Source organism: Geotrypetes seraphini, chromosome 12 (assembly GCF_902459505.1).
Source record: "Geotrypetes seraphini chromosome 12, aGeoSer1.1, whole genome shotgun sequence".
NCBI classification, from domain to species: domain Eukaryota; kingdom Metazoa; phylum Chordata; class Amphibia; order Gymnophiona; family Dermophiidae; genus Geotrypetes; species Geotrypetes seraphini.
Genome location: NC_047095.1, coordinates 59,054,611 through 59,082,357, shown reverse-complemented (window position 1 = coordinate 59,082,357; position 27,747 = coordinate 59,054,611). Strand labels below are relative to the sequence as shown.

Genomic DNA, 27,747 nt, shown 5'->3' with positions numbered 1-27,747 from the left:
TAAATTGGGTTTTAACTGTAAACATTTATGGCATTCATTTGAAAATATAAGCAAATACAAAAATCCAGTTTTATAGTTATTTTGGGCTAAAATGAATGCTTTGTTTTCCTTGGAATAATGGGTTTATCAACCTAAGTTGTGTGCAGTTATGCATAAAACAACACCCTCTTCTCAGGTGCACGCACTGGACCTGGCACATACTTTTTACAGAATTGTGCATTCCGAGTTGTGCATGTAAATTTTAATTAGTCCCAATTAGCATCAATTACAAGGTGTTAATTGCCAATCAGTGCCAATTAAGTTGTACATGTACATTGGCTATGTGAACCGATGTACGTTCACAACTTTAGACGCCATTTATGAAATTTGGGGGTAAGTGTATTGTCTTTTCTGTGGTAAGCTACCATATTAGTTGCAAGGAAAAAGAAGCCATGTTTTGTTTTACCACTGTGCTGCTTTCATTATATAAACCAGTTCTGAGTTACAAGTCTGCTAGTTATTCTCAAACATGTCCACATTTCATGATATATCATGTATCTGAGCATTTTCCTTTTGCTTCTTGTGTAATTTTGTCCAATTACTCTGTTTATACTTTTTGCTGCTACTATTAACAGCCTGTTTTGTGTTCATTCTTCACAAGACCTGAGAGGTATTTTGGTTAGCTAAACCTGGTATTTTTGTTCTGTAATTTCTTCAGTAATTTTCCCCAAAAGGGAGTAAACTCTGAGCTATCCTCAAATATGTCTCTTCTGGTTTTCACAGTTTAATTTTTTAATCTGCCCCTTTTAGCTGCAGGTAAGATGCATCGGAAATAATGGGAATGTTTGCTGTTGATAAGAGGTTTAATTTGGCGTTATGGTAGCATTGCACAGTTTTGTTAAAATAAACTCTGACAAACATTCTTCACTTCTCATCATTTAATCATTTATTTTTCAGATGAGACTGAAACATCCCGGCTATCAGATCCCAAGTGGAGTCAGATTCTAGACCCTCCCTCTCTTTGGCTGTCATGCAATCCAGCCTTAGCCAACATGAATGAAACCAAGATGCCTAATGAGGCGGAACATAGAATCATCAAACCTTTTTCCCTGGCTTCTGCTTTTGCCATGGCGACTGGAGAAGGGGACTCTTGTGCCAATGATAAAGACTGGCATATAAAGCCAGAGACCCCTGCCTTGTGGACAAGTGATGAGACTGTGGCAAATGATCAGTTAAGCAACAAAAGCACTAGACACTATGCTCCTTATAATAACTCTTTTGATGTGGGAGAGAGAATTTGTGGAAATATAACTTGCTATCCAGAAGAAAAAAATGTTCTTGTTGTAGCAGTTATGCATAACTGTGACCCCGGGACATTACCATGTGGGGATTTACCGGACTGTAATAATTCAAATAGTCGGTCCCTGGTGGATTCCGTAAGTATCGCACTGGATAATGAAGATAGACCAAATGATGAACTGAGTATTAGTGTAAATGGGTCCGTTCTGAAACATAAGAACTCAGAAGCCAGAGACCTACAGTTAAATCCATTGTATGGTAAAGAGGGCTCCGCTGATTGTTTGATTAATGCTCTAGCGGACAATATAACCAGGACATGTTCCCCCTCTCCAGTGAAGCCTAATTTTACAGAAAGCAAAATGAGTCAGTTATCAAAATCTACAATTGAAGAGACTACTGCTGTTTCCTTATCGCAGCGAATAGTTATTGATGCTGCTAAAATGCAAGATGGCTGCTCATCAGTTGGAGACTGTGCTAGTAAAGAAGACCTTGAAACTAAAAACCATGTGCCTCATTCAAGTAGTACAAGCTTGATGTGTGGAGAATCAACAGAGGGAGAGTGGTGGCAATCCAGGGTACCCCTGCTTCCTGAGAAAAGTCCATCTGCTATGTCTGGCAGCGGTGATGCCAGCCAGCGCTTTTCAAAACACACAGACGTGGAAAAACCTGGCGCTTGTCAAAGTGATATTACTAAGGATGAAAGTGTATGTAGTACAGCCGGATCAACTGGGGTGATGGAATGCTTCTTTGAACCTCAGAAAATGATGAATGGAGAACTGAAGAACCTCGGTGAGATGGCTAATAAACAGAAACAGGAAGAGAATGAAAGATGCACACTGGTAAACTGCAGGAAAACTTTCAGCAACATTGATTCTGAGGAAAATTTGATAAAAGCAGGTGTTGACTTGAAAGGGACTTGTACAGAAGAGCTGGAAGTTGACAGTGTGTCTGGGGTCCTGGGCATACCAACACCAAATGTTCTGTCTAATGGTTGTGATTCCTGTGGAATGCAAAATCCAGCGGTTGCTCATATCCCAAAAACTTTACCATCCAAGGAAGATTCAGTGACTGAAGAGAAGGAAATAGAGGAAAGCAAGTCTGAGTGCTATACTGTATATGAACAGCAGAGAGGCACCGAGGCCATAGAAGGAAATGAACTTCTAAACAGCAATGGTGATCAAACAAAGAAAGGTTATTTTCACAATCTGTGCAATCAGGGGCCAAGTGTGCAAGGGCAGTTGTTGCACTTGGCAGCCAATCTCCAACCCCTCAGTGTTCCTTTCGGTGGTGCACGCCCCAAACAACCTTCAAATCTTAAACTGCAAATCCCAAGGCCATTATCGGACCAATTGCATAACGATCTTGGATCCCAGAACAGTGGATCCAATCTTAAAAATAAAAATGATGCCTTTTGCAAGGCAAAACTGGAAGACAGCTTGGTGGCTGATGGGTTACATAATGAGAAGTTATACAGCCCATCTATTACAAATGGGGAGCATTCAGAAGAGTATCAGGTTGGGGTGTCTGATAATTTGTGCCTTGGAATATCTCCAGATAATCCTGATAATGACCTCTGTATAGGTCAGTTTGGCATTTCCAATAGAAAGCCGTTTACTACTCTGGGTGAGGTGCCTCCGGTGTGGGTTCCAGACTCCCAAGCGCCAAACTGCATGAAATGCGAGGCCAGATTTACATTCACCAAAAGAAGGCATCACTGCAGGGCCTGTGGCAAGGTAAGAACATTCTTAACTACAAGCACACAGATTTGATTCATGTGGGGAGTACAACCAAAGTTACAAAATTCAGACTGATTTTTGGAGTTACAACATATAGGGTAAAAATATTCTCAAGTAAGCTTGCATTTTTCAGTGGCAGAGAGGTTTTAGGATAAGTATTCATGAGTTCTGAGAGAATAGATGATGATATTGCATAATGTAGCTTCCTCATAGAAAAAGTGCAAGGTCTGGTGTCTTAGTAATGAGGCACTGAATACGTGTATACACAGTTTTAGTGGTTAAGAAGATAAAAAGAAAAATAGAAGTCAGGTAATGCATTTGGTAGATGAGGAAACTTACCATCAGTTTCTTTGTTACCCATTATGTATCAGTATACAAATTTATTTATTTAAAACACTTATAGCCCGCATATCCAGCATCTATGCGGGTAATAGCATTACATACATAATTAAAACAAATATTCAGCAAACTTGGGTACCAACCCAAAATAATTTTTTAAGAGCCAGGAAAATTTTTTTCAGGGCTTTCTTTGTATCTAATGCCACTTCTAAAGTCCTGTTTTACAAATGCATGTCGGGGACTCTTCTGAAACTGCTCCCAGCTTAACTCCGAAGCTGATCGTTTCTCTGACATCTTTGGTGTCTTCAGAGTCCTTGTAGAGCTAATGGAGCGTGGTAGAAAATTCAAAATGGCTTAAAACCAATATGTATAATTACGTCAGAAGCACTCCAGTAGTTCCAAGGAGCCTGACTTCCATCATGATATCAGAAATATAAGCCTCACGTATGCTGGTATCTGTATCAAAATAGCACCCAACATTTATGTGAAGGTCAGGATTTCAAGAGGAAAATTGAAGTGGAAGTACCATCAGCATTTTTCCTCCTTCTCAGCCCCTACAGTGGTGATTGTAAGAATTTCCAAATTTTGTAAAGCTTCTTTTGGAATGAGAGGCTTTAGAAGTTCCATTTTGAAATCAACTTTGGCACATCATATAACCTTCAGGTTGCATCATTTTGTGAGGTGCTTAATATGTGTGTATTTGCATTGCTCCAGGTGGCTCAACATATAGAAATTACTATGCCTCTGTCCTTATTTCTTACAACACATGAGTCTTGTCTATCGTCCTTCATTATCATTCTATTTTAAACTGATTTTCACCATAGGTTCCCCCCAACCTGTTAATTTTAGACAGTTGAAAAGTGCAGCATGCCATGTGGTTGTGTGCTCCCAGTTCTTTGTTTTGTTTTCTTCTCAGGAAGTTTGAGCCACACAGTTACTGCGGATGGGCAGACTGGATGGGCCATTTGGCCTTTATCTGCCATCATGTTTCAATGAGAGTGAGCAGTTGGATCTGAAAAAAGAGAACAAAATCAGCTTAATATGCCTTAAAGTCCTTCTTTTGGTCTAGTTCTCTCCACTAATATAAAATATTTACCCAGTGAAATCGTTGTTCTACTTTTCTCCTCTTTTTGTTGTAATAAATTTGTGTGGGGTAGGAAATAAAAACTGAGAACAAGGTCTCAGGGCAAGTGACATAAATAATTGGAATTGCAGTGTCAACATCAGATTACTTGAACAAGTGGTTAACCTCAGCTGCTTCCTTATACAGAGCAGCTCACTGAATCAGCAGACTATTGTACACTGGGAAAGTGGCTTATTGTATTGGACAATGATTGTAAACATGGCAGAACTCAAAGCTACAGGCTGGTTTTACTTAAAATAGAGTTGAATGTCTTTATTAAACAAATGATCTCTCACAATCTCTTGTACTGTGTTTGAGATTTGCTTAGACATAAGCTTCAGTCTGCAGTTTTCAAAGAAAATGAGTTCAGCCAGAACAGTTTCTATTACGACACACTATTATCCTTCGACAAGCAGGCAGCATATTCTTGCATATGTGGGTGACGTCATCTACAGAGCCCAGTATGGACAGTGGTAAAGTGTACTGTCACTTAAGCTTTTGCAAAACTTCGACTGCCTGCACTGCTCATGAGCGAGTGCCTTCCTGCCTGACACTGGCTCGCAAGCTCATTGGGTTTTCGTTTTCCATGAAATGAAGACATATCTGAACTTCGTTCCCTCGAGTTGCCTTCCCGCTTCGTTTTGTCCATTAATTTTCTTTTCATCTTATTTTCTTTATAACAAAATAAGTTTTAGTGAGAACGGGCCTTTCAGCTATTTTAAAGCCTTTGTATCTGCTGACAGCGTCGATGGCTTTTCAGCCTTCTTTTTATGTCATATCGATATCGTCCTCTCCTGTTGGGTCTGAGTCCGGGGCTAAAAAAAAAATACAGGAGAAAAGCAAACTACCCTCTCTTTTTCATCTTCTCCATATGTATCCTCAGCCTCAACTCTACAGTGTTACATCACTTTTGGTTGATTTTTCTTGACTCTCGAGTAAATTCAAGTTCAAGTTTTATTAAATTTTAATATATCGACCATCAACAAGTATCTAGCAAACATCCAAACTCAAGTTGTAAGTCAACTGATTTCACATCCAACAGATTTTGCCTTTACTGTCTGGTTTATTCTATTTTCATCTAAATAAAATAAAATTAGGAGACTGGATCTGCATTGGTACACGTGTTTTTTTCTTGCTGTACTTCTCTTTGCAACCAGATTCCTGGTAGCTGTTCTTTCCACCATTCCTTCCTTTAATTAAGAAATGGTCCTATCTCCCTCTTACTTGATCCTCAGGTTTCTGAGCTCACTACTCTCCTCTTCTTTTCAGTAGCAGATGAGGTCAATCTCTGCATCTAAATTTGCATATCTTTGTTTTCCTTACTTATGAGGATATTCAATATTTTCATTCCCCGGGCGCCATTTCTAAAATTACAAAACATCTTTGCTGGTTTCCTTTTTTCCAGCGTATCTCTTGAGAAGTACTACTTCTCTTTTACTATCCTTGCACTGACTTTTTTCTCTCTTCGTGACATACCAGTGCTCTTTCACAGCCTTTAATGGACATTTTTTTAACAGGTGGCTTTGACCCAGTCCACCACTGTTTCTTTCCATTTACATTCTATAATTCATAGTAACGACTTTTCTCTCCTTACTAGGGTGGTTTTTTCCCTTTTTTCTATAAAACTATTCTAGTCGATAGGAACCATGTTTTCATTTTCTTGGCAAAATTCCCTTTCACTACCCATCTGTGTCTTCCTGAGACTGGCTTCCTGGCTTCAACTGTTCTTGTTGGACTGTTGTCCATATACATATATTTGCAAGTATCCCTTTATTCTTTTCTTCTTGAATCTTTATGGTGTCTCCCTCACCTATACTTAAATTCCCCTGCCGCTATGAGGCTAGGTATTTGGAATAGAGAGTAGCGCGGGGACAGAAATCCCACCCATCCCCACCCGTCCCCGCCAGTATCCTCTCCATCCCCGTCAGTATCCTCTCCGTCCCTGCCAGGATCCTCTCCGTCCCCACCCGTCCCCGCAAGGAATTACCTCCATCCCCGGCTGTCCCCATAAAAAGCAGCAATTACTTCGGACAGGATCATCAATTCCACAGTTTATTTTGTGTTTGCGCTGCTGTTTTCCTTGTGGAATCTCTTTAGTGGAACCCTTTTTTTGTTTTCTGTTCAGGTAATTAACTTATAAACCCCCTCTTTTACTAAGGCTGACGTGTCCATTATATTATATGGACGAACCCTGCTTCTAAAGCCTTCCATCCCTGTGGGAGTCCCATTGGTTAGAGGGGGGTCCCTGTGGGAGTCCCGTGGGCCAGAGGGGGGTTCTTGTGGGAGTCCTGTGGGTTAGGGGGAGATTCCCGTGATCCCCGTTCCCGTGCAGACCTCTAATTTGGAATCGGGGTTGGCCACTGTTGGAAACAGGATATTGGGCTTGATAGTCTTCAGTTTGTCCAAGTATAGCAATTTTTATATTCTTATGCAGCAGCCAAAAAAAAAGGGACTGTGGGCTGCCCAAGAGATCCCATTGGCCTCCATTGTCTCACAACATTGAAGAACACAGTGATAAGAATTATTTATTTAAAATATTTATAGCTTGCTTATCCAACAATTCTAGGCAGGTGACCAAATGACATATATAATAACAAAAATAAAACATACATACAATTATGAAAAGTTAAACAAATAAAATCATTGAAATCAAATCTCTTAAAAACTTACTCACCAACCCCAATTAAAAAAAAAAATTAAAAAGAAAAAAAGTCACTCACTCCTTCCACGCTTTTGCCTATCGCTAGGCTGTTTTTAGTTTCTGATTGAGGACGTTGATTTTTTTCCATGTTTCTTAATCATCCTCCAGCTTAATTAATCTTTTCATTGGATAGTCTACTTTGGAAGTTCCATTCATTTGTTGTGTGGTTTCAAAAAATAGAATTGTCTGTGCATGTTGTGTTAGTACGTCTGAGTAAAACTGTGAAAAATTAGACAATATTCCAGTTTTTGAGCAGTCAGTTTCTACTTGTGAAATTAGATTTTGATTGAACTTCGTCTGCACAAGAAAGTAAAGATTAACATCTCAAATGCATGACATTATTCATCAATGTGTATTGTACTTAATTTTTATGCAGAGCTTAGAGAAATTAGTTACAAATTAAATATTTGTTCTTCATTGTAGACCCAGGTTATCACAGCTGGTTTTAGATCTTAAAAAGTTAAATCTAACAGGTCATACTGTCTCGTAAAGTCCCATGAAACTCTGGAGTTTTACATCACTTTGCTAGAGCCAGCCCTGAAATATTTAATTATTTGTTTTAAACATTTCTATTCTGCTTATAACCTAAGTCTGCAACTTTGTGTTATCCTTATATATTCATGGACGATACTGCCAGAACACATGCAGTGACCACCCAACTGTATAACTAAAGCTTGGTTTGAGTGGTTGTACGTAAAGTTATATCATTTGCAGGGCTGCTTGTACTCAATGTGGGCATGTTCCCATACATTCTTCTTTTCTAAAGAGATTTTTACAGATTCTTTTCTTTGTTCTTCTAGTTTCAATGAAACAATAGCGATTCTGATTTTGTTCTTTTCGTCAGGTCTTCTGTGCTGCATGTTGCAGCCTTAAATGCCGGCTACTCTACATGGAGAGGAAGGAGGCTCGAGTATGTGTGATCTGCCATTCTGTGCTCATGAACGGTAAGTGCTACAGCAGCTGATTTATACGAGTGTCTGACAATTCCGACTTTTCAGTCGCTTAGTTTTCTGAGACATATCTTCATCGATTTTAACCATTTTATGACAATAAAACAAATAAATGAAGAACAAACCAAGTCATTAGCTTCCTTTTTTGTTTATACTAAATAAAGATGCTGGTCTGACACCTAGATCACAGGCTTGTTGATCCACAACTTCCCCTTATGACTTGGGTCATCTCATCAATTTTTAAAATGAACCAATATTTTCAACTCCTGGTTTCTCTTTTGGGATCATGAGTAAAACGTTGGCTTACCAGCCCTTGGATGGGGCTCTCTGCCCTTTCCAATAGACTGCTGTCCTTAGTGCCCGAACCAGAAACACCCAGGTGGAAATAAACACTAGCTTGTGCTCAGTTTAACAATTGTTTATTAATATGTCGATATATGAGAACAGATAAGTCTTAAAGGCCGACATAGTATGTTCTGTCTAAACTCTGAACAAAAGCCAGCCCCTTGTATAAGGAATTTGGCAGCTTAAACACAAAGGGATCACATGAATACATAAAAATAGATTCATTATTACAGGTACATAGATTAGTTTACTCTTTCATAGTACTCTCCTTCACCCCTTTGACCACCTGGAGGCCTAGGGCTCCTTTTACTAAGCTGTATTAGGGCTTTAACGTGCGGAATAGTGTATGCTATAATGCCGCGCGCGCACTAGACGCTAATGTATAGAGCAATATATACTTAGCAGACATAAATTCTCAAAACTGACATATTTCAATTCAGTTGACCCATAGAAAGATGGTATAACAAATCCCATTTACCCCCCTTACTAAACTAAAAATAAAATCATTTATCTTACATTTGTTGTCTGGTGATTTTATCTTTTTAATCATCTCATTATGCATCTCTGGTTCTGCTTCCCTGCTTGAAAAAGGAGCTCTGTGCTGGCCTGGCTATAATCAGCTTAAACAGTGTGTTTAAAAACAACAGATAGGCTCCCTATCATAAGTGCTGCCCTCGGCTGCTAAATTGAAGATGCAGTCTGACCCAGACACTCATATAAATCTACAAGAATTTGCTTTTCATTTGACAAAGTCTTCATCTCATCTGGAATCCAAAATACCGGCGTCTGAACTGGAGAGACCAGCGGATCACCGTAGTGACTCTTCTGGGAAAGCTGGACCCTAATCCCCGAGCCGCTTGATGAAATGTGTCTGTGGATGCAGGAAATTTGCACTGATTTGGAGGCGATTTGAATTGAATTAACTGTTCTGGCAACAGGTCTCTGAACTGAGATTAAAGAATGGGCTCCCGGGTAGAGGAAGAGGAGCTGAATTTAGATGAACAACGTTCAGCATTAATGACTTTGGATGCAAAAATGAAGACATTCAATACTACTCGAGCAAAACTAGCAGAAAAGTTGTAGGACTTAGAAAATAGAAGCAGACGGGCGAACTTGAGATTTTGTGGAATTCCAGAAATACCTGAATATCGTAAGGCAGAGGAAGTCGTAAAAAAGCTGGTGAGCTACATTTTATCTGAGGTCGACTCGGCTATAGCCCTTGAGACTATAAAGATTGATAGAGGCTGAAGACATTATAGCTTGCTTTACAGAATTTAAAGTAAAAGAAATCATATTGGCGAAGAGTGAGATCAAGGGAGCAATTAATATGTGACACATATCTGATAGAAATATGGCAGGACTTAGCAGTTGTGACGCATAAGCATAGAAAAGATTTGAAACCTATCACACAGAAAGAATTAAACAATAAGTACAAATGAAGGTATTATTATCAAGGGAAGCTTTATTCGGTTAAAACCTGCGCTGAAGTGCAACAAATTTTGGAAAAGCAGGAGGATTCTTCATTGGTGCCTTCACCAGATCAGTCATTGCCTACTTTAAAACCCTGCCCAAAATGGCATTGAGTGGGAGCAAGGAAAAAGCGACTGACAAGGCAAAAACAGCCTTCTGAGAATTTGACTTGAAAGCGGATGACTATGGATACTTTGACACTATGGGCAGGGTACCGCTCCCTGAGGATGATAAGGTTTGAGATAACTCAAGACTGAGTCAGGCTTCTGAACCGAGAAGCTATTTTGGTAACGGTTTGCTGAGTTACTGGATTACTACAATAGAGGAGGGGGAAATACATAGGATAGTATCTACACTGAGTCGTATGAAAATAAAGAGAGGCTTTTCTGGGTGGACTTCACTTCCTCCAATAGGCATGGAAAAATCATCTTTTAGTCCAAGCCTTATGGTTTGGGGCATTTATTTATTTATATAACACTTATAGCCTAAGTGGTTTACATGCAGGTACTCTAGCATTTTTCCCTATCTGTCCCAGTGGGCTCACACTCTATCTAATGTACCTGGGGTTAAGTGACTTGAACAGGATCACAGGGATTTGAACCCATAACCTCAGTGTGCTGAGGCTATAGCTCTAACTACTGGGGGGGTGGGGTTTTTTAGTTCACTTTTGTGATGACAATACTGTATCATATGGTTCTGTATTGGATGATTGTGCCAGTCATATAGGGAACTTTATAGTTATATATTTCTTTATGATACTTAATGGATAAAATATGGAAACAATATGACTGTCCCTTAATGTTAGAGGATTGAATGTCCCAAATAAGAGACGATCTTTATTTAGAGAAATGATAGTGTTTGAAGGTGGATATATTTTATACAGGAGACTCATTTGTTACCTTTTGACACACAAAGTATAATGGAGTGTATCTAGCAGCAAACAAAATATCCCAGAAAATAGTAAATGGAGTGGGCATCTTGCTTTCTACCTTTCTGTCGTGGAGAGTGATGAAAGTTATCAGTGATCAAGCAGGGATATTTTTGTTAATGGTAGAGAGAGGAAGAGAGAATGATTACTGTGGATGGGCAGACTAGATGGGCCATTTGCCCTTTATCTGCCGCCATGTTTCTATGAACTGGGGATTTTGCTCCTTAATATTTATGCGTCTAATATTAATCAAGGCGCCTTCTATGACTGTTTGGCTGAGGTGCTTTTGGCACATAAAGCGGGTCATCTCATTAAATCCTTCCCTTGATAACTCTACCAATATAGCTCAGTATGCCCAGGCTGAGAGACTCAGCTTACAAAGGTTTATTCAGCAATGAGGCTTAGTAGTCCTTTGAGAGAATTCTACACAAAAGAGAGATTATATTTATTATTTCTTGCTATATCAAATGTACTCCTGCATTGATATGTGGCTGGGTGATCAGATAAATTCATGTAAACTGTTCTGGGCTCCCTTGGGAGAACGGTATAGAAAAATGAATGAATAAATATTTATCCCTATACCTGGTCAGACTGTTCACCTCTAGTTTTCATTATGTTTCCCTGGGTGGAATGTACAGGCCATAAATATTGGACATTTCAGAATGCAGCACATGTTGATCAGATTGGTAAGCAAATATTGCAGTACATAGAGTTAAATGACCTTCCTGAATTGTGTTCTGCTATGTTGTGGGAAGGCTTAAAAGCGTCATTCAAGGACACTTAATCTCTATGCATGCACATATCAGAAAGGAAGGGCAGTTAAGAGCTAGCTTGGTTAAGTTACAGCATGATAAAAAAGTAGACCCTGACTTTAGATCAAGCATTGCATGATATTCAGCTTCAGTTGTATGGCTTGGAATTGGCAGACATACAAGAGAAGTTGCAGTGTACTCAACAACATTACCGGTACTTTGCATTTAATAACCGCTCTAGCAGATTATTGGCTCATCAGTTAAGGAAAAATAATTAAGAAATCATATTATAAAATTGGAGTCTACAGAGGGTTCTATATTATATGATGATAGTGAAATAACACGCAGAATTTTTAAAATTTTATAAGACTTCATATATGCCTGATACACAGCCATCTAGAGAAACAATTTCACAATTTCTGGATGGAATTACTCTATCCCAATTAATAGTCAGAGATGACAATGTTAGAACAAATAATTTCTTCTTTAGAAAGTTTATAAACTATTATCAGGGTGAAGCACCTGGCCTTGATGGCTATAATAATAAGTTCTATAAAATCTTTGGCCATTATTAGCTCCCATATTAGCTAGGGTATATAATGATATTGTAGAAAATACAGTGCTACCACACTCTTGGAGGTTACCATAGCTGGAGTCTCACTGATCTTGAAACTGGATAAGAATTCCATGTAATGTGCCTCTTATAGGCCCATATCGTTACTGGGCATGGATTATAAAATATTCACTAAAACATTAGCTAATCTCTTCAAACAGTATTACCTAAGTTGATACATATGGGTCAATCTGGTTTTATAACAGGTAGGCAGACCCATGATAATATTAGAAGAGCGTTACATATTATTTATGAGGCGAGTCGCACTATTGAGCCAACTTTATTATTTGCTGTGGATGCTGAAAAAGCCTTCAGTTGGGTCTGTTGGCCCTTTCTTTTTGCAGTACTAGAAAAGGTGCTTTTACCTCAACAATTTATAGGCTGGATTAGTTCTTTGTATAATAAACCTCTTGCTAGTCTACATATTAATGGGGGCTATACATCAGAATTTGAAGTGTTTAGGGTTACCAGACAGGCCTGAGGCTTTCCGCCTTTGTTTGCATTATCCGTTGAGCCTTGAGCACAAATGGTGAGGTCTAATACAACTAACCATTCAATTAATTGTATTTCCCTGATTGTCCAGCTTTCTTCTGTGTAAACCGTCTAGAAATTGTCTGATTATGGCAGTATAGAAGAATAAAGTTATATTGTATCTTTTCGGGGTTTTGTCCATAAAATCGCACTGTTTACAGATGATGATCTGTTGTTCTTAATTAAACCTGATGATACTCTCCAGCAGCTGATATCCCTTTTCCAGTTCTATGGAGAGGTTTCTGGCTTTAAGGTTAATATGTCTAAGTTGGAGATCCTAAATTCGACAACACCCTCAGAGATGGTTAAATTGTTGCAACATAAATATCCCTTTACATGGGTGATCAAACACATTAGATATAAATGTGTTTCACCTTTACTGCTACAACTCATCCCAACCAGGTATGGTCTACATATCCCCAATATTCATATATGAAAAAGCTCCTGAAGGCACTTAGGGAAATTACAAGCATATAATTGTTTGATCCACTGAGGAAGATTTAATCCCTAAATTTAGGGATTAAATCTTCCTCAGCGGATCGAACAATTATATCCACTGAGGAAGATTTAATCCCTAAATTTAGGGATTAAATCTTCCTCAGCGGATCGAACAATTATATGCTTGTAATTTCCCTAAGTGCCTTCAGGAGCTTTTTCATATATGAATATTGGGGATATGTAGACCATACCTGGTTGGGATGAGTTGTAGCAGTAAAGGTGAAACTGCTGCCTAAACTCCTCTTATTTGTATATGGCTCTACCAATTCATACACCAAAATCTTTCTTTAAGGAGCTGAATAAAAAGGTATTTCGTTACATCTGGTGAAAGAAACTGTCTAGGTTGCCCAGTCAGGTACTATACCAGTTGAAGAATTAAGGGGGAATAAGTTTTGAATTATATTATAGAGCTGCACAGTTGCAAATTTTAATGGCATGGATGACTAGTATAGCTAAACCTTGGCTACAGCTGGAGCAAAAGTTGTTTCCTGCAGTGTCATCATGGGCTATTCCGTGGTTTCCTAGGCAACAGTTACTTATGTTGTTTCGACAACTTACCCCATCTTATGCGTTATCTTTTGCAATCCTGGTTAAACATACATATGAAAATGTTCCCAGAAAGGTAGTATTTTGGCCTCACTGCACTCTGGGACTGCATAGGGAGAACTCATGGAATATTTATCTTTGGTCGGCAAAGGCCTTCCTGTGTTATTTGGGTCAGCTATGGATGGACCAGGGCATAATACCTTGGGATACTTTACAAGAGGAGTTTGGTTTATCAATAAAGAGAGTACCTAGTTTAGTTTGATTGTTCTTGTGGACTTGGTTATCCCGTTCTGGAGTGGGTTTGATTGGGTGCTCTGGACCTAGGGTACCTGTTTGGTAGTTGGGGGAGCAATGACCAGTCTGCTCTGGGGTGTTGCTCCCCAGGGGGACTTCGAGGGGCTGCTTCTTTGTTGACCTTGTCTTTTTCTCTCTCTGCACTTGTGCTCTCTGGGTTCTTTTTCTGAGGGAGTGCTGGGGGCCTTCGGGGAGGTGGGATAATTGAACCTCCGGGGGGGGGGGGGAGATGGCGATCCTGGGGATTGTATCTCTTGGCTGGTGAGGTATCCATTGCGTATTGGGGAGTGGAGCTCGAGGTCTTTGTGCCATTTCTTGGGTCTTCCCTTTTTGGCCTTTTGTCTATTTGGGGCTTCATGGGAATGCGGGGGGGGGGGGGGGTTGTAACTGCTGTCTTAAGGTAGTAGTACACGGATCCCATGGGGGGGTGTACACAGCTTCTTGGAAGTGACACCATGTTGGGTGTGTAGAGGGGATGGGGAGTGGGAGGATTGGGGTTGGGGGAGGGTGGTGTGGGGTATGGGCTAGGGGGAGGTTGGGAGGGGGTGGGGGGAAAGACCCTTGGTACAGGCCGGTGGGGGCTTGAGCTATCCTTTGGGTTATGGTTGGCTCTGGAAGGGTAGTGGCTGGGACTATAATGAAGTCCCCAATCCCAAGCTGGATCGTTCTAAGTCTGTCGGTAGAGAGACTACCCTACCTTGTACAGGGGCCCAATCCTTGGAATCCTCATTGGGGTTGCTGGATGTCTGGAGAGTGTTGCACCCTTTAGAGCGGGACCATTCTCATTTGCCTCGGGCCCATGATATGCTCTCCCGCATCGACTTGATTCTTATTTCACATGCGCTTCTCCCCAGGGTGCAGGAGGTGGAGATGTGATCCATTGAAATCTCTGACCACACTTGGGTCAACCTTCGTTGGACATGGGAAGAACTCCGGAGCAATAGGAGGGGGATGGTGATTCCTGTGCTATCTTTACTGCAACTATGCTTTGAGGATTTTCTGATGCGGCAGTGGAAGGATTTTCAGCTCACCAATCAGCAGCATCGTGATGATCCCATTCTTTATTGGGAAACCGCCAAGGCGGTATTACGTGGAGAGGTGATCGCTTATGTGGCCAGAGGGACCAAACTGTGCTATCGATCTATTCTCGCCTTGAAGTGCCGAGCGTCGGAATTAAGGCGACAGTATAGTAATCGGGCCTCCTTTATGCTTCGGAAGCAGTTATTGGAGGTACAACACGAACTAAACAAATTATTACATTGGGGAGTGATGCAGGTGTGAGAGACTTTTAAATTCCAACTGTTTCGCTTTGCAAATAAAAGTAGTCGGCTGTCTCTACGTATAGGGGACATGAGGTCATTTCTACTCTCTGTGAGAGATCTGTGAGCTCCTGTGGTCATTTTTTGCAGATCTATATGCAGATCCGGGGTCGGAGGTTCTGGATGGGCAAGTGTATCTTGACAGTGTGAATTTACTTAGCTTGTCTCCTAGGGACTCTGAGACCCTAGACCATCCTATTACCGCCGATGAGGTGGAGTGGGCGATACAGGCTAGTCCTTTGGGCAAAGCGCCGGGACCGGACGGCTATAGGGGTGAGTTTTATAAACTGCTGGTGGCGGAGATTGCTCCGGTGTTAGCGGAGGTTTACATTCTTAGTGAAGCCAGGGGCTTCCTCCCCCGGTATTTAAATTTAGCACAAATTATTGTCCTTTTAAAACCTGGCAAGGACCTTCTTTTACCTGAGTCATATAGACCGATCTCCCTGTTGAATTATGAGGCTAAGCTTATGGCTAAAATTCTTGCTAATTCGATGGCGCTTGTATTACCCTCGGTAATCTTGGACCAAAAGGTCGGCTTTGTGCGGGATCGACTAGTCACTAAGAACATTCAGAGAATTCTGTTGGCATTGGAGCGGGTGCGCGTGGAGAATAGCCCCTACTTGCTTATTAGCTTTGACGCCGAAAAGGCATTTGATCTAGTGCGGTAGGGTTACCTCTTTGCAGTGCTTCGCTCATATGGGTTTGGCCCATTCTTTTTTAATGCCATGCGAGCCTTAAACAGTGATCCTATAGCACAGATTCAGGTGAATTGAGTTCTTTTCGGATCTGTCATGGTACATGACAGGGGTGCCCCTTGTCGCCGCTCCTGTTTGTCCTCTCTAGACCCTTTGGTTCGCGACATCCAATTAAATCCTGATATCTGTAAGTTGTCTCTTGGTGCTACTCACTTTAAAATTGGCGCATTTGCTGATGACTTCTTAGTTTTTTTAACTGACCCCAGGACATCGCTGCTCACACTACTAGAGAGTTTCTGTGAATCCAGAGGTTTCTCTGGTTTTACATTGAACTTGGGGAAGTTGGAGGACTTGGCTTCATCGGAACAGCTTTGGGGACTTTGGAGGGAGGGCTTCCCCTTACACTGGGCTGGGTCCTCTTTCCAGTCAGTACCTGGGGGTTTGGCTGACTATGGATCTGTCTTGCTTATATCGTCTTAATATAGATAAACTTCTAGCTGAGACTAAACGGCTCTTGGTTCACTGGCAGGCACTCCCGCTCTCCCTGTCGGGTAAGATCCATCTCTTTCCCATGGTTTTATTCCCAAAATGGCTTTATGTTCTCCAAACGCTCCCATTGTCTTTGCTGCAAAAGGATGTGAAAGCTTTATATTCTCTGTTATCCAGGTTTTGTTGGGGAGGATGGCGACCTAAACTGCGATGGTCTTTCTTAGTGGGTCTAGCCTCTGGAGGCGGGTTAGATATACCCGACATCCAGATGTATAATTGGGCCTGTTTGCTACGTCATATCAGTGATTGGGTATTAGGTACTTCCCTATATACTGATAATTCACTGGAGCGGGATTACTTTTCCCCGCTTCACCTTATCTATCTTCTCTATGCACCCTTGGCGATGCTGCTGCACCCGTGCTGGAGTAGTGTCCTTTTGCGGCCTTCATGGTTAACATGGCAGCGGATTCTTCGATTGTGGAATCAGGATCCACATGTGAGTGTTCTGCTGCCGTTGGTAGGGAACTTGGCTTTTCCTCCAGGGGTTGGCCCTTCAGTCTTTGGTGGGTGGTGGGCTCGGGGAGTTGAACAGTTAAGGCATGTTCTGCAGGAAACTGGGACTCTTTTTCATGTGAGGACCTGATACAAAGGGGTGTCCCTGGGACTGGACTTCCTTTTGCGTATTGTCAATTACAGCATTATGTGGGCTCCCTCCCAGGGGACTCCTTGAGGGGGGATTTTGGACTTCGCTTCCACGCCTTCTTGGAGGCAGACCCGGAGACCAAGGTCTCGATCTCTTATTTTCATAAACAGCTTTTGGCCCTCGGTCCGCCTAGGATTTTTCCTTCTGTTTTGGAGGCCTAGCAGCGAGATTTGGGAAGGGACCTTGGAGGGAATTTTTTGCTCGGCATGTTGAAACGCACTATGAGCCTGGTCCATGGTGCCGACTTGCGAGAATGCAACTATCGTACAGTTCTGAGAGCTTATGTTCTCCAAAGTCAAACTTATTACCTGGGATGTGTTGATACTCAGCTCTGTGGACCCTGCAATGCTGCGGTGAACTCCTATTTTCATGCTGTTTAGAGCTGTGCGGAGGTTTGGGCATTTTGGAAAGCTGTGGAATCCTTTTTGCGGGAGCTCCTTCGGGAGCCCGTTTCTGTTTTCAGCGCTTTCTATGCTCTTTGCTCATTTCTCGCTGCTTTCTGGATATACTTCTGCAGAAAAATTGTTTCTCAGTAAATGTTATATTTTGGGGAAGAAATGTATCCTGACTTGTTGGTTTTCTCCTGAGCCCCCATCATTTTGGTATTGGTGGAATCGCTTACATGAGCTGATGGGTTGGGAAGATAGATTGACTCATTCCTCCAGACGGCGGAGCAGGGACTTTGTTACCACCTGAACTCCATATTTGAACATTTTGTCTGCAGAGAGTAGAGATCGTATTTTGAATAGACTTCAATTGTATACTGCCCTACCTGTTTAGGTTCTGTTACCGGTCTGTAAACTATTTTGGGTGGGGGGGGGTCTTGGGGGGGTGTTAGGGAGGGGTTCTGGGATGGGATACTAGTACCTTGTTGTCCCTATGGGGGATATAAGAGTACAGTCCTCCATAGTGGGTTGATACTGTTGTAACAAGAAACCAGTTGGACTTCTGATTTCGCTTTTGTATTGTTGCTCTGTTTTCTAATAAAAAGATTTAAACATAAAAAAAGTTAGAGATGATCAAAGTTTGAGTCAAACATTCCTCTTTTTATTTTACTTTTGTTGCTCCTGTGTTTGCTGCAGTTCAAGCCTGGGAAAACATGATGAGTGCATCAAGCCAGAGCCCGAACCCTAATAATCCTGCCGAGTACTGTTCAACTATCCCTCCCCTGCAACAGGCTCAGGCCTCTGGAGCTCTCAGCTCCCCACCTCCCACTGTCATGGTACCTGTGGGAGTTCTGAAGCACCCTGGGACTGAAGGTGAGTCCCAGCCCTGATCCCCTTCACATAGTTTCATGTATATGGACAGAGATTTAGGGTTAGGTTTAAGGTTTGGGCAAAACTATGCAGAAGGCCTATGAACTATCAAAAAATATGCAGAATCCCTGTGATACCCATCCCCTCTTCTTCTCATCTCTCATGTTCTTAATCATTTATAGGAGGCTGCTTTAAAAGCATGCTTTTCAAATGCTAACTAATTCTGGAAATGTATTACAGGGGAGGATGCCTGATGACTCCATTCACTTATTATATAGTAAATGCTTCAATTTTCAGGGAATACTGCTACTTAAGAGCTGTAATTTTCTAAGCAGTTTTCTGGGTAAGCATGGGAAGCCATGCTTGTCAGTACTTAATGGTGAGGTAAGGGATCCTGCAGACAGGATGGACATCATTGAGTGAGGATGGACATCATTTCATCGGTCAAGAGAAAGGCCTGAACTATATAAAGGTATCTGGAAGAACTGGATAATTTGACTTCCAGTGCAATAGGTATGTCATTCTAGACAAGCGGATTATCGCCATATGCAGAAGGAATCCACTCCGGATTTTTTTCTGTGTTCCTCCTACTTCCCTGGGAGCCCTACTGCCACCTGCAGTTTTCCCTTCTGAATGCGAGCCGGACGGAGTGTGTTTTAGTTCTGCTCTCCCTTTTTCTTATTTTATTTGGTGTTTTTTTAATGTTTTCTGTTTCTTCAGTGCGTGGAGCTTTTATTCTTAGCATAGCTCTGCTTGCGTAGAGAAGAAGCAGACTGTGGTCTGCAGCTAACAGGCCAATCCCTGGTGGTACTTATTAGCCAGCCTGCTTTAGTGTTTTTGGAGCCCAGGGCCGTCCCTGTTTGTTTTCTTCCCTTACTGCTCTGTAGGGGTTTGAGCGCAGGCTGTTGGGCTTCAGTCGGAGGTCTGGTGTCTCGCAGGGTGCCAGCTGCATTTTTTGTCTTCCCTCCCCCTTTCTGGTAGCGAATCCGTCAGTCCACTGGGGTGAGGGAGCGGTCAGATATCGTGTCTGACCGCCAGCCTGAATATCATCATGACAGAGGCATATATAGCATGAGGCAGTGATTCTTCTCCATTCCAGCTACTTTAAGAGAGCTGAGGCAGGCTACAGCACATTGCAACACAGGTCACAATGAGTAAGACTCTTACAGTCTCTGAGGTGAATCAGGGGTGTCTGAATTTCAGGTGTTTGAGGGTCCCTGCATGTGCCCCTGTGTTCCCCCTTTGCTTAGAATTTCAGAGACTGGAATCTCCCTACGCACTGTTCCTTCTTTTTCTGCCAAAGATGGTTTTGGCATTTCATGATAATCAGGGGGTCCGTTTGCCTTTATTCCAACCTACAGGCTCTAGGAAATGGGACCACATTTTGAAGAAGTTGCATGTGGAAGGAGTGCTTCTTCGCTATATAGAGGTCATCAATGAGTTTAGGCTCTCTGACCGTCTGTTTGCGCTGATTCATTTGTCTAAGCATGGCGTGCCTGCTTCGAAGGCCTCGTTCTCCAGATTTATCCATAAGGCCATTTTGTCAGCCTACATTATCTGTGGGAAAAAGTCCCCTGTTTCGGTTAAGGTGCATTCGACTAAAAGTGCAGCTTCGTTGTGGGCAGAAGCTAGGGCAGTCTCTCCAGAGGAGCTTTGTAGAGTGGTGACTTGGTCCACTCTACGCATGTTTGCAAAATTTACAGGTTGGCCATTGCGGCAAGAGAGGTCCTCTGTGTTGCAGATTCCTGGGACTGCTTTTATACATCCTGCTTGCACTGGAAAAAGACATTGTCTTTACCTTGATAATATTTTTCCCCAGTAGATAGGTGTATCATTCTAGACTCTCACTCTGCTCTTCTCACGCCTGCTTACTGTCTCATTCTGTTTATGCTTGTCCAGGTTGTAACTTAGATGCCAGTCAGCCTTTTGGGCCCTGAAGAATACTGTTTAATATGTTTTAGCATCTAGAGGGGTGCTACCTGAACTCCTTTGATGCTTTTGTTGGCTGTTACTTTTTATGCTATTGTATTTTTTTTGTTCCTTTTTATGGTTGTGTATTTATAAAGTGTAATCTTCCTAGGTTTGGTGATCAGAGACTAGTGGGTTGAGTCCATCTGCAGGTGGAGATAGAGAGTACCGAGTTGAACTTAGCCTTATTGGATGCAAAACCTCCTGGTCAACTAGTATACTCTATTTCCAGTAGGCTGATGGATGTGCTTCTCACAGCTCCTGTTCTCTGCTTGTTAGCTCCTGTCCAGGCCTTGTTCATTTGAGCTGAGGGGTGCTCCACTCACATAAAAAAAAAAAAAAAAAATACAATTGAGACTGCATATATTGATGTTAGGGCATCACCTGCTTCACACAGGTGTTTATGCTGAGCCTGAGACCTCTGCTTTTTAACATATTTATCAATGACCTAGATGGAGTTCGTTGTGACGGGGATGGAGCTCACGGTGACAGTGCAGTGACAGGGACATATTTTTTCACCGTGTTATTCTCTAGTAGGCAGCAAGAGATGGGGGATGGAGAGGTGAATTTGCAGTCCTTCTTGAAACAAAGCAGAGGAAAGAAATTAGTTTAGAGTGCAGCCTGGGCCAAAGGGGAACAGGTCCAAGAGATGAAAAGAACAGAAAAGCTTATAGAATGTGACTAACCAGTTGCTGGAGGACAGAGGAGGCCGTTTATAGGCAGAGGCCCAGTTTGAAAGGGTGCCGCCCAGAGAGGTTTAGCTTAAATAGATAACATTGGAGAACGTTGGAACTACTATCCTCCTGTGTTGCGCGATTGTACACTGCAATTCTACCTTTCACTTGTAGGAATCTGCCTCTTTTGTATTGTGGTTCTGTTTTTCAGGACTTTCACTGCTGTTCCACTAACGCTTATTTCTTGCCTGGGACATGTTTCAGCATGACTACAAAAAACTACACTGGCTGCCGATGTAGACAAGGATCATCTTCAAATTTGCTTGCCTCTGCTTTAAAACCTTAACAGGCTGGTCTCCAATCTACCTATCGGATCACTTTGAACGTTCAGGCCTCACCCGCACTCGTCATGCCCACCTGTTTACCTTCCCGTCCCTAAAGGGCTGTGTCTACAAGAGGTTCCTCGATAGATCCCTGGCAAATGGAATAAATGTCTTACCCCTTTCCTCTCTAGCTCACCCTCCTACCAAACTTTCAGGAAATCAATCAAATCCTATCTCTTTGACAAATTCCTCTGACTCCCCCCTGCCTTGTATCTCCGACATACCTCCGGATTCCCTGACCACTCCCTACTCGCTAAACTATGCTGATTGACTTATTTGTAACATCACTGTATATGTACAGTCACTTACTCTGTTAACCGCTCTGAACTGTTATGGTACTGCGATTTACAAAAATAAAGTTATTATTATTTATTATTATTACAGGAGTTTCTGGGGTGCTTTTAGCAAGTTTTCTTCTTTGCTTTTTAGTTTAGCGGCAATGTGATTTACTTTGGCATTGCCAAACTGTGAAGTTTCTAGGAAAATGCAGATCCAGTTCTTGTGCATAACACTCCTATGTGAGAGAGAATTATTTGGGGAGTAAGTACCTTCTTCATCTGTGGCTTCCTGCTAAGAATGGACTGGTTTCAGTTCTTCTTTCCCGAACTGTAGCTTTGGTGATGGCATACACACAGATGTGGCAGTTATATGAGGTCTGTATGCTTGGTTTCATTGGTGTTGTCTGCATTTCTGGTTTTGAACAACAGCAGCTGCAGACGCTTCCACGTTCAGGGGCTGTGAAGGGGGCTGTATATACAAGAACAGGCATGTCTGGGCAGTTGAGTTTACTGGAAAGGCCTTGGCTGCAGCCTACTTAGGAGTAATCATCAGTGCAGACATGAAAACTGCCAATCAAGTAGAGAAGGCCTCATCTAAGGCAAGGCAGATGATGGGATGTATCAATAGAAGTTTCGTCAGCAGGAAGCCTGAAGTCATAATGCCATTGTACAGAACCATGGTGAGACCTCATCTGGAATACTGTGTACAATTCTGGAGGCCACATTACCGTAAAGATGTGCTCCGAGTCGAATCGGTTCAGCGGATGGCCACCAGGATGATCTCGGGGCTCAAGGGTCTCTCGTATGAAGAGAGACTAAACAAATTGCAGCTCTACACACTAGAGGAACGTAGGGAGAGGGGAGACATGATTGAGACATTTAAATACATCACAGGATGTATCGAGGCGGAAGATGATATCTTCCCTCTCAAAGGACCCTCGGCCACAAGAGGGCATCCGCTCAAACTCAGGGGCGGGAAATTTCATGGCGACATCAGGAAGTATTTCTTCACAGAAAGAGTGGTTGACCGTTGGAATAAGCTTCCAATGCAGGTGATCGAGGCCAGCAGCTGGACTTTAAGCATAAATGGGATGCCTATGTGGGATCCCTATGAGGGTCGAACTAAAGAATTGGTCACTAGGTATAGACTTAAGAGGATGGGTCAGTAGTGTGGGCAGACTTGATGGGCTATAGCCCTTTTCTGCCATCATCTTTCTATGTTTCTATGTTTCTACTTAGTTTCACAGCCATTCCAGTGTATCGCAAACTGTGTACCGTGGCACACCAGTATGCCTCCTGAGATTTCTGGTGTGCCGACACACTGGCGAGGAGGAATGTCGCCCACACTGGCTGCTTGCCTACAGGACATGCCTCTTGCGACGAGAGGCATGTCCTGTAGGAAGTCAGCTGGTGCAGATGACTCTTCTCCTGGCCGCATCTCCCCTCATCTCCCTGCATCTCCCGGATCCCTCCACCGGCGGGGTCATGGCCTCCGTGTGCGTGCGTATGTCAGTGTGATGACACCACATCGACTTCCGGCCAGGGCACTAGATTTAGTGTGCCGCTGACTGGAAAGTTTGCAACACACTGGCCTATTCTTTTCAAACTCTGGGCTGTTTTTTTCAGCTGCAGTAATGTTGGGTGCATATTTTTGCATCAATACCTTGCATACAGCATCACCTAACACGCCTATTTCCTTGGAACACTAAGGGGTCCTTTTATCAAGCCGCGCTAGCGGGGTTAGCGTGTCGGACATTTCATCACACGCTAAGCCCTTGGCTGGCTAAAAAAATTAACACCTGCAGGCGTTAGCGGCTAGCGTGGCAGGCGGTTTAATGCGCGGTATTACGCGCATTAAACTCCTACCGCAGCTTGATAAAAGGACCCCTAAATGTCTATCTGGACATTTCCAGGAACCGCTTTTGCCACATTGGCATCGCCTCATAGTTTATTTATTGCCCACTTTTAACAAGGTGGGCCACAAAAGTACACACACATTAATCATTACAAACATCCATAAATAAAAGACAATTACAAAAGTCTCCTCATAAACACATCATTCAGCCCCAAGATAAAAATATAAGTGCGCAACGCTCATATTTCAGGTTTCAAAAAAGGTATTGTTTCAATAGTTTCTTAAAAGTATTGAAATCTCCCTGTATGTTTCAGGGCAGCTTCACCTTTCTCTGCATAAGCTGTACCTATCACAACATCATATTCGTAAAGTTCATAGTACTGTAGATAGCGACAGATAAAGATTTGCATGGTCCGTCATTCTACTCAACAGGGTAAACTTATAAGGTTTTATGGGTTACTTTGTATGCATACTGGATCATATTTTGTCCTTACCAATTTCAGGTCTCAGACCCTGGAAATCTGATCATCTCTTGCCTTTCTGTTCAGCCACTGTCAAGGCACAGACTGTTGGAATCTGTCTGGCTCTTGCTTTACTTCTCGATTGTGTGGCCATCTAAGCATCACTAAGTTTATTTGGTTCCAGGCCTTCTCTACAGGATGCCTTATCTATTTCTGTGATACTAGTTCAGCAGCCTTTGCTATGTGTTTGGTGATAGTTCTGGGTACCATGGTTCCAGCATTTTTGCTTGAATATGCTCTTTTAACTTCATTCTGGCTCTTAAGGGCCCCTCCTTCAGTGGTACCTTATATGAATCTAGGTTTCTTAATGAGCATATTTTATTTGTTCATTTGTTTGGGATTCTTCCAGTCTTGCATTTTATGGAAACCTCCTCATTTGATGGTATCTAGAGCTTTGTGGGTTCTTCTGAGCCTAAAATGCTAATCCTCAACATACCTTTTCTAGGCATTATTGAATGGATGTAATGGCGCGGGAAGAGAGGCCTCTGTTGGGGTTTTCGGTGCTCTCAGCAGCGATGGATGTTTCCCTCCCTACTAGAGGACTGTTTTACTACATTCCACTAGTCTCTGAATTCATCTGCTGCTGATGCCAAGGAAGGAATAATTGTCTTACCTGATAATTTTCTTTCCTTTAGATGCAGCAGATGAATCCAGGGTCTCACCTTGTCTCAGATTTTCGGTGTTATGCGTGGATTTTGGAATACCTTTTTGGGCAGTGTTTGTTCCATTTCAGGTACTTGTTTTGTGATCATGAATCGGCTGTGTGGGAAAGGAGTTTACTGGAACCACTTTCCTGATGCTTTGTGAAAAGTGATACTATTTGACCAGGAGGCTGTACATCCAATAAGACTGAGGTTTAAAAAAAAATAATTTGTATTCCACATATCCTACAATTCTTTGCAGTTTACAATTATTCAGGTACTCAAGCATTTTTCCCTAACTGTCCCAGTGAGCTCCTATTCTATCTAATGTACCTGGGGCAATGGGGATTAAGTGACTTGCCCATGGTCACAAGGAGCAGTGCGGGATTTGAACCCACAGCCTCAGGGTGCCAAGGCTATAGTTCTAACCACTGCACCACACACTGCTCAGTACTTTATCTTCACCTGCTGGTAGATGGACTCTGGATTCATTTGATGCATCTGAAGGAAAGAAAATTATCAGGTAAGATATACTTTTTCCATATACAGTGTATTAAACTTTAAGAGATTTTGAACCTTTGAATCTTCCTTCCAATATTATCTTTGAGATATATCTCAAATTGGTTAGCTTAACATTTATTGTAGCTTTTGAGCTGTGTTGAACTAGATGACTGTATATATTTTAACAGAAGGAGAAACAGGAGATTGGTTGTAATCCATTTCAGTAATTTTTAACCTTTTATATAGAGGATAAAATTCCTTTTGTCTTTACCAATGATTTATGCAGAGTACTATGAGTAAAGATTAAGTGACTATTTTTTTTACTGGAAGAAACCTCCACAGCTGCTGATAACTTAGATTTTTACCCTCTTGCCTTTGAAGTGACTCAGCCCAGAGAACAGAGGCGAGTTTGGTTTGCTGATGGGATCTTACCCAACGGAGAAGTTGCAGATGCAGCAAAACTAACAGTAAATGGAACGTCCTGCACAGGAACATTGGCAGTGTCACGTGACCAGGGCAAACCTGCTACTAACACTTCATCAGAAGAGGTAATGAAAGTTTGGCTTAATTGCTCAGAATGTAGTAACCTGTACTATAATAATTGGAGAAGCATTTCAACATAGCCTAAATCAAAATGTAGACCTAAAGTTCCCCAACATTCCATCAGTTGGAGAATCTAATGCCCATTGCATGCATCTTTGTCTGCATTGATATGTGAGCATGCAGCTCCGGTCCCTTGAGTTTTATAGAGTTCTTTTTAAATTATTTTTTTATTTCAAGCTCAGTTGAAACTTTGGCTGGGATCTGGTGCTTTAAGCCTTCTTTTTCAGCTATCTGAGAAACTTTGCAGCAACTGTTTCAGCTAGGGGTCATGTTCCAGGCTGCTTCCTGGACCCTGTAATCATGGGCCACGGATACAACCACTAGGGGTTTCCATATTCTCCCTCCTCCCCCTTTCTTCTCTGCCTGACTTTGAACAAGGCTTCTTTAGCATCCTTGACCCTGTGTGATCTCAGGAAGCAGAAGCCTGGAGCCAGAAATCTAACCAGGTCCCCCATAGTAGCATACAGCGCAACCACTGAGCCACTTAGCCAGTCTCATCCAGTTCTGAGGTTGTCACTGAAATGGAGAAGAGCAGGTGACCCTTTGCTACTACAAAACAAAACATTGTTCAAATTATTTTCCTTAGTATTTCTGCAAAGTAAATGCACAGAACCTTAGTCAAAAACAGAACAGTGAGAGGGAAAGTAGGCAAAAAAGATTCCATACTTAATTAAAAAAATTTAGCGAGACACATCTCTTGTCATTTTGTGCCACTAAACAATGATTTTACTGAATAAGTTTCAAGTTTATTTAAGCTTGATATACCACTTTAATTACCAAAGCGGTTCAAAATTTATAATAAAAGAAAAACTTTAAAATATAAGCATCACGGGGAAAAGACAGAAGTTCATTTTTAATAGCGATGAAACAGCTTGCACAATGTTTTATTTTCCGTGCACACAACAGCGTTGAGTTGAAGTAGTCGCAAAGGTCCATGACACTTTGGTAGTTGCCGTGCTAGGCACATGTCACGTAGTCTCTATTGCAGCAGTGACTGTGCTGAATGCACAAAACAAAAGATAAACATTTACAACCAGGCTGTGCTCTAAGAGATCCTTCCTCTTCCTAAGCGGCCAGCATTTGATCTAAAACAATCCCCCTTCCTTTGCTTTTTGAAAATCTTTAGTTAAGAATGTTTGAAATTGCTCTGGGTCTTACTTTTCACACAGTTATTTCATAGATGCTTCCTTTTTATCTCACTTCCATTTTATATTTCTTAAACCAAGGTTAATGAAGTATTGCTTAACTGTGGAGAAATTGTGAATAAACTGCCTTTACAAAGAGCATAGTTAATGGCTGTTACTGAATAGACAGAGACTTGAGACAATAAGGGGGCAATAGACATGTTTACATGCATATATGCATGTTTATTCATGTAAAAACATGGTTTGATAATTGGACTCTCCTTCACAGTGCTGTCATTAAGAAACAGTGTATGACAAGTTGGATGGGGGTACATAACAGCAATTTTAATTCTTCTTTGCATTTGTGTATACTCCTTATCAGATTTTCAAAGGAATGTTTCATGGGGCATTGTCTCTTGAAAATGAGTACAAACCATTCCTGGGACTAATGGAGAGGTATAAGGGACATCAAAAATATGCAAAAGCTTAATATTATGTTAAAAATATATATATCTGAGGACAAGCGGGAGGTATATTCTCACATTTGGGTGACATCATCCATGGAACCTGGCACAGATAGTCAAAAAGTGTTCTTTCACTTTAAAACTCTAAGACCGCCCGTACCATGGCGCA

The 27,747-nt window shown here is 41.8% G+C and overlaps 1 protein-coding gene across 5 annotated transcripts in view; it reads left to right on the top strand.

Moving 5' to 3' along the window:
- Positions 1–27,747, top strand: part of ZFYVE9 (zinc finger FYVE-type containing 9) — a 165,964-nt gene that overhangs the window by 56,486 nt on the left and 81,731 nt on the right. For 4 of the 5 annotated variants that reach the window (XR_004536594.1, XM_033916066.1, XM_033916065.1 and 1 more), the window contains exons 3-6: positions 937–3,011; positions 8,022–8,121; positions 18,393–18,569; positions 25,769–25,935. Coding sequence is in view for 4 of the 5 variants with exons in the window: in XM_033916066.1 (XP_033771957.1) it covers positions 937–3,011; positions 8,022–8,121; positions 18,393–18,569; positions 25,769–25,935 (2,519 nt within the window). In the remaining variant the exon portion in view is untranslated. The remainder of the gene's footprint in view (positions 1–936; positions 3,012–8,021; positions 8,122–18,392; positions 18,570–25,768; positions 25,936–27,747) is intronic. The other variant, XM_033916069.1, reaches the window with a different exon arrangement.